The sequence below is a fragment of the Rhinolophus ferrumequinum genome, chromosome 3 (assembly GCF_004115265.2).
Source record: "Rhinolophus ferrumequinum isolate MPI-CBG mRhiFer1 chromosome 3, mRhiFer1_v1.p, whole genome shotgun sequence".
Lineage (NCBI taxonomy): Eukaryota > Metazoa > Chordata > Mammalia > Chiroptera > Rhinolophidae > Rhinolophus > Rhinolophus ferrumequinum.
In genome coordinates, this window is record NC_046286.1 from 72,559,598 (window position 1) to 72,572,782 (window position 13,185).

The following is a 13,185-nucleotide window of genomic DNA, read 5'->3' on the forward strand; positions in this document are numbered from 1 at the left end:
GTTTTTGATTTAAGGTGTGAACATTAGGACATTAAGTATGAATTTCTAATTAGGAATTTATATTATGATATCTTAAGGAAATCCTTTTTCTAACGTCACTGTGTTTTTTCTTTTCTTTTCAGACATTGATGCACATAGTTGTTTATACCTATAAAGGATGCCCAGACTATTGACTACTGGAAGAGACTGACCAATATTTCTTATCTTTTAACACATGGCTCCAAACTAACTTCTTCAAGCTAACTTCTGCCAGAGCCAATTTCAATGCCAACAACTCCTGTAGTGTGGTGAACTTATTTTGCCTGCTCACCAGGGGCCTTTTATATTAGCAATAATTTAGTGAATGGCATTTTGGTAATCCAGGAAAAGTTACATTTTGGTTGTAAGTTTCTTGTAAGCAAATATAAAGTTTCACTGTATTACTATATTAATTCAATACCAGGTAAGAAGTATATACACTACATTGATCCTCTTTATAAATAAGTTATTACCTCTTTAAGGGAAGAAAAAGAAAAACACAAGGTTAATTCAAAAGTAAACATTAACGTTTCCAAGCTTATTCCTTAAAACCAAAATAAGTCCTCATTGCCAAGTTAATAATTAAAGGGTTTACTCTTCAGCTCTATAAAACTGTTTCTTTTTTTTTCCTAATGAAAAATATCAAACAAAATAAATAGGTGGACAAAATAGGAATAAAAGTTATCTCGGACTCATGAATTAAAATCACTTAGATAAAAAGTACCTAATTTTCTAGGAAAAAGAGTCAGAATTGAAACATTAATTTTTTGATATTTTAAAAATGAATTAGCATATTTATATAAAATTATTTTGGAAATGTATGTTCTCTGGGATTCATATTCATTTGTTTTCTCTATTCCAGTTTATGAGTAAATCATCTACTATGTGTAGAGTTTAAGGGCTTTCCCAATAACTTCACATGCTTAAATTCCTTTAGAATACCACATGAATCCCTTGAAGGAGGAAAAACAACAGAGACAATAGGATGTGAGCTAGCTTCTGTCATCATCAAAATTTTTAGAGTCTCCCAAAATATACTAGCTTTAGCTTAATGGATGTTTTTAAGCTCAGACATGAGCTGGTTTTTCTATAACCATTACAGGCTGCATTACACCTTGGATATATTGTATTATTTCTTTTAAGAGTTCAAAATGCTTTGATAACAATTTAAATTTCTAATTATCTGTCACATATAACCATGACTGACATAGAGTGAGGCATATATAAAACATGTATTTATTTACATATGCAAACAGTTATAAAATCACATTTATTTTCACTGAGGTGCTTGGGAATTAAAAAAAAACAGGTATTAGTCTCCCTGGATGAGGAAACAAAGCAGTAAAATGAAATCTTTTGTTCATATTCACACAGAAAAATTGTGGAAAAAAGTAACTATTTCTGAAACCCATTTCAGTGTTAAACAGCTGAAGCTCCATTTTTTTTTTCTCCTTGAAAAATATTCGCTTTCCCTAAATATATTTGGTCTATTCAGGAAATATATTCAGGTACTAATCTTCAGCCCAGCCTTTGAGAAATTTATTTCAAACCTCAGCCAAATTCACTGTTTTAATTATGCAAGACTCACTAGTTTAATAAACCCACTCTACAGCCCACTGCTCAAAGTCTTTAACAGCAGGATTCTAATAGAGCCAGGTCCAAAATGGAAATGGTACCATCTGCATCACCACATTCACTACAGCAGCACTGCTATTAAATTAATAGTACAGTGTGCAAGATAGGAGAAACCCCAATCGTGCGCAACCAGTTGAGTTTCTATTTAACCTCCAGCAGATAGAAACACATGCTAGTTCAGTCATGGCTAGTCAATCCATACCTAAGAGCTGTGTCCAATTTCCCTGACCAAAGGAATTAAGAACAAAAACAGGAAAGGGAAAAGTAAGAAGACATTAGTTCCCTAAGTACAAATATAAATAGGTTTCAATTGAGTAAGCTTCAAAGTCTCTGATTGTATAAGAATTGGCTGACCAATCTGAAACAAATTCAAACATTAGGATTAAAGATATAAAGTCTGCAGAATGATATGAGCTCTTCACAAACGGGAAGTACATGAAGCATATATATATATCTATATACCAGGTATATAGATATATATACATATATATATATTTTTTGAATGACATTTTATATTAGATTCACATATGGCCATCAATTTAGGTTAATTAGAACTTCTCATATTTGATACTTTACTATTTTGCAACTTTTATTTTGCAAAAACTGCATTAACCAGTTTTTGACATAATAAATATTGGACAATATTCAATTTTATCTGAGGAAAATTTTTCACTTTCTGTCTGTATCACACAATATTAATAAAATGCGAAATCATGTGAGACTTACCACTGGGGAAACCTAGCCATATTTAGAAATATATCCCTTTGAATGTTTTTGCTTCCTATATGTGTCTTTAAAGCGTTTGGCTTTGTGAGTCACCCCCAGAAAAGTGATGCTTGTAAGATGAGCAACACAGTGTTGGCCACTGTGAATATGCCTGTGATGCAAGATTGTAGTTACTAGATTCAGTTCAGCTGAAAGGGACTGTCATTATTATGTTGTTGCCATTTATCTATCCCTTAAGCCTATGTAAGAAAGCTGTGGGGCCGTGGCAGTATGCAGCGAGGCAATGTAATGACTGCATTTCTGCGCCAAAGATTTTAAAAATATTGCATGGCATAAAAAATTCAATTTTAAAAAAAGTGAACTCTGACTTATTTTAGAAACTTATTAAAAGAAAGAAATAATATTTGCCAGTAGGTCAAAAAAATATGTTTGTGGTACTACATTAGTAAAAACCAGTTGTAAATAACTCAAAGGTTGTCATACATTTTGAAGTTACTTTGATTCCAATCATTAAATATTATTTATACATTTATACCTGAAGTTAAATCACGTAATAAAGGTACTTATTTAAACACTAACAAAAATTAAAACAAAAGAAAACTAAACATGAAAACTTTTCTTTCTCCCACATAAACATATAAAATATATATCCTAAATAAAAATAAGAAACACAAAATTAAACATTTACCTTTGGTTTGTATTTTCTTTTCAGGTTTCTTCTGCTTTTCGGGTTTTTCTTTGTGTATTTCTATGGGAAAATAGAATTTATTATTTAAAAGCTCTTTGAAAATGTACGAAATATAAAAGTTTAGCTATGACTTAAACTTTATAATTCCACCACACAGTCTAAATTATTATATCTAACAAGCTTGTAGGTGTCTACAAGGAAAGAGTTTATAACATATTACTACATAAATCACTCATTTATTGAAATAAGGAAAAATTTGAGTTACCTCAAAATTAGTTACCCGATAAAGCTTAAAATCTTACATCAATGTTGTCAAAGATATGTTGTCACTGTTTGTGGTGCTGAAATTTATCACAAACTATAATCATGTTTTATATTAATTACTCTCAATACAAATTAAGAATCCTTAGTAAAAATGTCACTTATATTTAGGAAGATTTAGTTTTTACATACTAAATTAAGAATTTGTGAAATGAACTGTAATAACTATGTAATAGGAAACATCTCAGAAGTAGTGACTCTAAACTATATTTATAATCAGAATTTGGTATTGCATTTAATCAATAATTACTGCATGCAGATATGATAATGTCATGAAATAAGTCAGATTTTCCCCCAAATATCAGGTTTTCACAAATATATTGAATTTTTGCTAGCTTCAGTAGACACACGTCAACAAGGCTTAGAAACAAAGTTAGTTCTGAATTGGCAGTTAATTTGGATAGAAGTAAATTTGAGATTAGAGTTTACAAATATGATTACACCTCTGAAAATTGACTTAATCTTAAATATCATGTTTTTTCTTATAAAAATGCTAATGATGTTTACTTGTTTGTTTATTCCCCAGATTATCTGAGATGGTGCTAATCATGGTACACATTTAAATTCTCCCTTTGTAAATTTCATGGATTTTCTTCTAAAAGTCTGAAATCAAGATCAACCATAAGAAAATCCTAAATATCTTCAGAAAAGACAGTTACTGACTTTCATCTGTGAAGGGGGTAATCACTACTGTGAAGTTTTCCTCCCCTCATTTTCCCCATTAGTTCATCATCATATTATTTGCAGGCCACTCCTCCACCCATATCCTATCCCTGACTTTGCATTTGGCAATGGAGATGCAAAAGAGTTAAGACACATCTCTGAAATATAAAATTATCCAAAGTTCAAGAAAGATCTCCAAAGTGCATAAGAAACTTCCAACTTCCTGCCTCTATCACCATGTGTTTAATCTCTTCCCAATATGCCTCCAAATCCTACTCCAAAGCAGATTTTCTCATCATAACATTATTGACTTTTTGGGTGAACCATTATTTGGGAGTGGAATGGGGCTATTCTGTGTACTCCATGGTATTTAGCAGCATCACTGGTCTCTATATGTTAGATTCCCCTAGCCCCACCCCCAGTCACGACTATGAAAAATGTCTTTAGACATTGCCAAATGCTCCTGTAGGGCAAAATGACCCCAAAGAATTTGTTCAGATGGTTCAGGACTGCAGTTCTATTTCTGTGCTCTTGCGTCCTATTGTATTTCCATAATTATGTAACAAGAATAGTGCTGTACTGTAATCTATATGGAGCTATATGCATGGAAACTTTGATCAGCCTTTTAAGAAATGTATTCTGTTTGCAAATGCACAATAAAGTTGCATTTTATAGATTATAGGCAATAAAGCTATAATAAACCTTATTTCACACACACACACACACACACACACACACACACACACACACACAGCTTGTATCTTTAGAACTACAAGATAAGCAGCCTAATCACTCTTGTCACTACCTAGACATACACTGTCCAATGTAGTAATCACTAGTCATATGCATACTATGGACATGTTACGTGGTTTGTTCAAATTGAGATGTGCTGGAAGAGCCAGTACATACTGGATTATGAAGATTCAATATAAAAAGGAATGTAAAATATCCCATTAATGAATTTATATTAATGACCTTTTGGAATGATATTATTTTGGACATATTGATTGTGATGGTTTTTATTTATGTGTTGACTTGGCTAGATTGCTATCCCAAGTCATTCAAATGAACCGTAATCTAAGACTTGCAGTGAAAATCTTTTGCAGATCTAATTAAAGTCCCTAATTCATTGACTTTAAATAAGAAGATGATTCTGTATCATGTGGGTGGGCTTGTTTGATTCCATTGGAAGGCCTTAGAAAACAGGTCTGAGGTTTCCCAAGTAGAGGGAAGAAATTCTGTCTGTGGAGGGCAATTTTGGCCCGTGCCCATGGGCTCAAGTTTGCTTGTGATCTTCCCTTCCTGACTTACTTAGCCAGTCCCCACAATCACATAAGCCCGATCCTTGTAATATGTGTCAACCTGTAAACATATGTGCATAATCACCTCCTGGCTCTGCTTCTCTTAGTGAGCCCTGACTGAAATACTGATTGGGTTAAATAAGACATGTTATTAAAACTAATGTCATATTATTCCTTTTACTTTTTGTAGTGTGGCTACTTGAAAATTTTAAATTGCATATGTGGCTCACATTATAGCATTATTGGACAGTGCTGGTCTAGACCCATGGGTGGGCAAATGATTATTTTTTGTTTTTCCTTTTAAATCTTAGGTCATCCTCAGGGTTAAATCTTTTAGAAATGAATTGAAAAACAAAACTCGAAATTCTCCCTTGCCAGTTCCATCCTGCTGCCTTCCACCTATTCAAATCAACAGAGACTATGGAGAATTTTAGTGCTTTGTATAACTGAGGCTGAAAAAGCAAGTAAACTGTCAAAGATTTAAAGTAAGTGGTCTTTGGATATGCTAAGGGAGTCACCTTTTAGAGATGATTTCTTACTCCAAGTAGGGATGAATTTAAATACACAAATGGGATAAATATTCTAAATTAAAAAGTTACATGAAATGCTGCATTCCTTGTGAGATAAGAAGGCCTTAAAATGATCATTCAGAATAATATTTTACTTGAGAGGTAGGGGTGTGTGTGTGTGTGTGTGTGTGTTTCTGTTGGCCACTCAGAGGAACAAAAGAGTTTCTGGAACTCACACAGAAAGATCAGACATGAGTTAAAATCTGCAGGATTGGGTGCTAAAGGCCATCCTGCCTGGGTAATCCTGTCAGAGCCCTCTACCTTATTTTACTTTAGGGAGATATGCTCTTTGGACAGGGTGTGATTTGTAGGACTAGATAATCCATGTTGGTCCATGGTGGGGTTTCCTGCAAGGTAGGTAGAAGCTTGCACATCAGAGAAGAGAGGAAAGAAGCAGTAGCAAGAGCTCCCTTGATGCTCCTTAACTCTAACTCTAATGCATGTAGCAGCATCCTGTCAGAAGGGATCGGGCTCTAGATTGTAACCAGAACTAAAAGAAGCAGGGGTCCATCCTGGAGGGAAAAAATAAAATGAAAGAAGACAAATCTCAGAAAGATGGGAATCATAAACACCACACAGAAAAAGGAAGGAGAAAACACATTCTCTCCACTGTTCCCCAAATATACAGAAGGAAGTTCACCCTAAAGTGGAAGATAAGTCCTGGCATGGTAGATACACTTCATAATAAGTGTTACTTAAGCAAAAATAAACATAAATTAAACTAAAGGAGAATTATATGGAAAAAATGGCAATATATTTTAGAGCATTTATTTTTTACTTTATGGTAAATGAAGTAGACACAACCCAGTTCTATACTTTAGACCAAATCTCAAAGATAAAAACTCAATATTTTGTTTTCCTGATTCTGTACTTCAGCCTAATAACAACCAAGAGCTCCACTGCTCTTGGCAGATCCACTCAGATATTTTGTCAGTAGATGTTACAGATTAAAATGCACACACACACACACACACACAAACACATGCACGCACACGCACATACACAAACACCTCTATAGTTCACAGTGAACAAAAGTATGATGACTTATATGAGCATCTTTTTGGTGCAAAAATACCATGAACTGATTTTTTAACTGATGATCATTTGAAGACCATTAGTATTTCTATAGAGGCAAGTGTAGACAAGCATAACTAACTTTGTAAATGCATGCGCATACTTATGTTTCTTTTCTCATAGAAGACAAAAGAAATTTATTTCTGATGATTCGCACTTAAGGATCAATTAAATGCTACGCTACATGTTTTCCTGCCACATTGCAGTTTCTTTGGGGATCGGATTCCATCACTGTGTGTGGCTATCAGATGTCTGAAGAATCCAGGAAGGCCGCCACGCAGTGTGCCAGTTCTGTCTCCTTATACTTCAGCCAGGAAATGATGACCACTCAGGCGCCTGTCCAATTGAGTAACAGCATGCTACCAATTTAGACTTCAGAAGGAAATTTTTCTCATAAGCAGATAATGTCTGATTTGTTCCTCTTGATTGCCCTTGCCAGCAAAGAACCATTTGTACAAGAACACAAAATTAAATTTAAAAGTTTGAAGTCAGTGAAGAAGAAATTGATTGCCCAATGATTTTCAGCAAACTTCAAAAACAAATAAAATTTCCTGTATTATATCAATACTACCTTCTAGCTGTTTAATAATTTCCATAGATAGGTGTATGCCTCCATTTTGTGTAACATGACAATAATGTATGACAGTATATAAAATTACATTTAACATCACGACACTCTAAGAACAGTTCACTTGAACATGAACCAATCCTAGATATAAGGAACAAAGAAGATCAAAGCTGTCACTATTTACCTCCAATATATGTGCTCTGCAATTAGGTTAGAGTCCAATGTCTCTGAAGATGTGGTAAGTCTCAGCATCACATACTAGTTACAATCATAAACTGTCTTAGTAACAGTAAACCTTAAATATTGTTCTGTAGTTTATAAGACACAGAGGTCAAACTATCTTAATCCAGATATGAGGCTGCCCATAGGTCCATAAAAGTACAATTTCCACAGAATGTGGGAAGTACATTGTGACTTACTTCACTACCTCTGATTTTCCCTTACCATTTTTCTCGTACCTGTAGGGAAGTATTAGTGAATATGGGAAGTGGAGAAACGAGTAGTAGTCACCTTTTAGATATATATTGTTATTTATCTCCCACTCTAAAGCTAAAAATATATGAAGTCAACAGAAAACTTTATCACACTAGGCTTTAAATAGGTCTACAAATTTATCATATTGAAGGAACTGAAAGAATTTAAACTCTGGTTTTCATGCTTTATAATTCAATGGAAGTAACAAGGAAACATCCTCCTGTTAGGCTGTTTTCAAGTCCAATGCCCAACTAACAATTAGGTTAGAGTTCAATGTCTCAAAAGAGGTTTTAAATCTCAGTACCAGATTAGAGAAGTGCTGGGATAGAAAAAGAACAGCTATAATAATTTATTATGTTGCTGAGAATAAATAAAAGTTAGCAATATTTAGATTAATATTTCTGGATTGCAATGATCTTTAAATTATTATTTTAATAATTGTCACATAAAATATGGCATATATTTATAGTATTTTATATATAACTAAAATATGAATTTTGTTAGGAAAATTGAGATGAATAAGCTATTAAAAATCTCACAAAATATTGTCATCTCTGCATGTATTAAAATACAGCTTAGTGTTTAAGATAATCAACAATGCAGTCAGTCTGCCCAATTCGAATCTAACTCCCATACTTACAAACTGTGTAAACTTTGTTTCCTCATCTATAAGATGAGGTTAATAATAATATATACCACACAGATTTACATATAGATTAAAATAAGTTAAAATGTAAAGACTAGAGCAATACCTGATACAAGTGAGCACCATATAAATATTGGCTATTTTAATTTTATAATTACTTGTCCCTCTTACTAAATTCTAAACATCATGAGGGTGAGAATTATGTTTATTTTGTACCACATTAAATTTTTAATGCCCAACACAATGATTTGCATATGCTCATCACTTGATAAATATACATTAAATAAATAAATAAATAAATAAATAAATAAATATTTAGACATGATTATGAGTTATAAACTCTTGTACGATATAGAAAGTGGTGGTAGATCATAACTTATCTGTTCTTTACACCACAACTCTCAAACAATTTAAATCCTAATGTGACTATAGTTGAAAATTTTGAGAAAGTAAAATGTATTTCTAAGCATTTTTACTTTTTATTAGGAATACTGGAAATACTTGCAGAATTTTACTATTTGTGGAAACAAAATAATGTATGTAAACTATATTTTTGTAAATTGTAACACTTGTACAAAAGTTAGAATTTTTTCATACTGCTTTTCTGGAACACTGAAAAGCTAAATAATAATCAAATCAGAACATTGAGTATATATTTGTATTACTTTGCCATATTCCGAAAATTTTCCATAGATGTTTATATAAAAAAATAAGTCAATTATAAATTGAATATACCTGACAGAAAATGTTAACAATGAAATATTATGTCCATTTCAACAGAAAAAATTGGCAGCTAGATTTAAATATGGGGTATGCTACTTAACCTCGCTTAAAGGAAGGGGTCCAAAATTTCTATTCCCTCTGTTCTACGTATTAGGTTCTATTACAGTTTTCTAGGATTCCCTATTTATAATTTCAGTGCTAATTTGCATTTTGTTTTGTGTAATAAGAGTTGCTTATATATTTATGGTAATTTATATGTAGAAATTATGAAATTTTGCCATTTGTCATATATATATACATACATATATGTGTATATGTGTTTATATATGTTATATATATTATATATTATATATACACACATACATATATGTGTATATGTGTTTATATATATATATATTTATAACATATATAAACACATACTGAACATCTGAGAGGACAAGCATAGATTTTTGTGATCCTTGGTGGTCCAAATTGGAACTTTCAGGTATAATGAGAAATATTCTTCTTCTCATAGTGTGTGCTGCATATTCTACAGGAACATACAACTACTCAATAGACAAAATCTTTAAAACTACTCCAAATTTGAAGTGAAATTTTGTTTCATTGGCTTGGTACTCGATCTTCATTGTTATGCTTTTTAATTCTATTAAAATGTATTCATGTAAGCTCTATATCTCCCATGGTGCCAGCAGTAATTATGGACCAACACACTTTCCCAAGACTCTCTGAGCTCAACTTGCACGTGTAACTTGGGAAGAGAGGCCGTGGAGACTGAAAATGGAAAGATTGTTAGCAACAGCCATCAGTGGGACCAAAATTAGTGAAACCAGATTGTGCTAAATGATTCCTACGAATGAGTTTATTATGTAGAGAAGTCTTTCTGAGTTGTTTTGTTATATTACATGTATTTTGCTTATGATAAACAGTTTTCATCTATTTACAATAACAACAAAGCTTATAATTGAGAAGTTTATAATTTTGCATAAGACTTACATGACTATTTTAAAGCACACATTTTTTTCTATCAATATGACATATTGTTAATAAATAAAAAAAAATTATCAGTTCAAGGTTTTAAAATGCCAGACTCAAAAAGTTAGAAGAATAATCTCTGTTATGAAGGTAATCATCCTGATTCTTTTAGATGATAACCCAGTTTATTAAATTATTATGAAGTTTGTGGATTTCAAAATATGCTTTTTATCATTATTTTTTCTCTATATATCTCACAAGTGTAGACAATATAAAATGCCTTCTTACAATTTTTCACAATATTAAAAATTCAAATTTTTTTATTCATTTGAACATAGAATCTGTATTTGTAAGATTTTTGCCAACTGCAATTAGGACACAAAAATTTAATTATGATAAATTACCAAGAAAACCTATCGTTTTAGTGTCTAATTAAAAAATGCTAAGGGGACGTAGTTTATTGAATTCTCACTCTTTTAGATAAACACACCAAATGATGTGTAGGTGTTTATATTTTCTATAATTTTCTGATAATTTTTCTGTTATATTGGTAGACAAAAATTTTCAGGACAGTACATTACTGACCAACCATTAATGAAGACTATAAAGAGGGATACTTTCTCTCCTTTGAAGCACCTAGTGTCTATGATTCAGTGGGCATACACTTTAGACATAGTGGATGGGAAAATATTGAAGATAGTTTCCTTCAGGGATGTTAAATCTTATGACTATAAAAATGTTTTGGACCTTTTGTTAAGTTTGATTACTTGGTACAATTTCATAAAATAAGCCAAAGTTTAAAAAAAAATGTAGTCTCAACACAGCATACAAAAATTTACAAAATAAATATGATATTTATCTAATCTCATTTTCGCCATTAACTCAGTAGTCTCAGGTTAATCCATTTTTCCTCTTTGAATTTTATTTTCTCCATCTATAAAATGAGACTATTTCTCACATGTTCATAAACCAGACAGAGGTGGAAATGAGTACAAATAATACCTTTTAGTAGGTAATCTCTGGTGGAATTTAAGATTTGGGTGAGGTTTTGGCTGTGTTAGTATGTTATTTCATATTTGATGATATACTAAACAAGATCAATGTAGCTGTACATCAGAATCATCTGGGGAGATTTTAAAATTTATTCCTGAGATGCAGTCTAAACCTAATCATCTGCTGTAGTCTCTCGTGGTGAGGAAACTTTTAGAGATCTCCAATTTAAATAAGCTCTCAGGCGGTTGTAGAACCACAGTCATAAGGAGGAACTACTGTCTACACCAATGTTTCTCAAATTTGAATGTGCATATGAGTCACCTGGGAATCTTCTGAACCTGCAGATTCTGATTCATTTGGTTGAGACGGAGCCTGGTTCTGCGTTTTCTAAATCACTCCCAGATGATGCTAATGTGGCTGTTCCACAGAGCGCATTTTGAGTTGCAAGCTCTAGTCCAAATGAAACTCTTGGTAAAATTATTAATATACAACATCACAATTCAATCATAAATCATACAATATTATATAGCTTGGAAAGGAGTTGAACTTCAGTAAATCTAGCATTTTTTTTTTCACAGATGTGAAAACTGAGAGCAACTGAAGTCAAGTGACTTAACCATAGCAGGTTATAGCAGAAGAGGAAACAATACAAATATCTCATCGTGTAAATTCAAGTCTATCTCAGCCTGTGTTTAAAATTTTGTTTTATTCAGTTGATGGGCATCAATTATCAATAGTTATTTCAATGGTCTAGGTCAATGTGACAGTGACATTAGTTTACATTGTATCATTATTGGTTTGGGTTAATTTTATATAGAAGAGCAGTCACTATGTGTGATTAATACATGCAGTTATCCACTTATCCTCTCTTTCCTGTACTGGTGACACAATTCATAAAATCACTTATTTTTAGAATCAGTCATTCGTGTTATAATGATTCTCACCATGGTTGTGAGTTAGAAACACATTGCGAAAATGTTAAAAATACAACTGCTTATTGGTCAACCCCTGGAGGTTCTGATTTAGTAAATCTGAAGAGGGAAGTGATCTGGAATTCCAAAAAGACATCTGTAGCTTTCCTGCCAGAGTCCATTATTGCAACATCATCCCTTTCTTAGTCCTAGGATCCAATCCTTTTCCAATCCCAATACAAATAGTTGGGGTGATGTTAACCCCACTTTTTATTTCCAAGGGTGTGTCCATCCCCTAGGGTTTGACAAAGTGTGTCGCATATCCCTGACCAACTAGTTGGTTCTAAGAGTATGTTAATACAAATCAATGAGAGGCAACTACATTGGTTTTGCTGAAATACTTGGGAAAGAGCATAGGCTCTTCTCCTGAGTTGCTAAATTACAATAATTTTGACCTCAAGCTTTTGGTGGTCATAATTGCCACAAGGAGAGGTAAACCTGGCTGAGATTTAAGCAAATAAGGCAGATGAAGGAAAGCAGGGTCAGGAGCAAAGAGAGGATTTACTAATGACTATAACAAAACCTGTATCTAGACATCCCTGAAGCCAGCTCTGCTCTTGTATCTTTCAGTCACTTGAACCAATAAAGTATCTTTTCCATTAAGTAAGTTTGAAATGGATTTTGGTCACTTGTGAACAAAATAATTCTGATTAAGATAGCATTTGTATCTGATGCACCACTGGTAAGTATTCTGGGTTTTTTTGTTTTTGTTTTTGGTTTTAGTTTTTTCAATTTTGTTTTTCAGCAAGCATTTCTAAATGAAAACACATAATCAGGAATAGGTAACTCAACCAGCACCTTAGTGTGATTTTTGAGAAAGAAAGACTACGGAACGGGAGAGAA

The 13,185-nt window shown here is 32.6% G+C and overlaps 1 protein-coding gene across 1 annotated transcript in view; it reads right to left on the bottom strand.

The window, feature by feature from the left end:
- The window catches only part of LOC117020508 (triadin-like), a 118,296-nt gene that overhangs the window by 22,574 nt on the left and 82,537 nt on the right, over window positions 1-13,185 (bottom strand). The window contains 1 exon segment of the mRNA XM_033103043.1: window positions 3,068-3,127. Coding sequence (XP_032958934.1) covers window positions 3,068-3,127 — 60 coding nt within the window.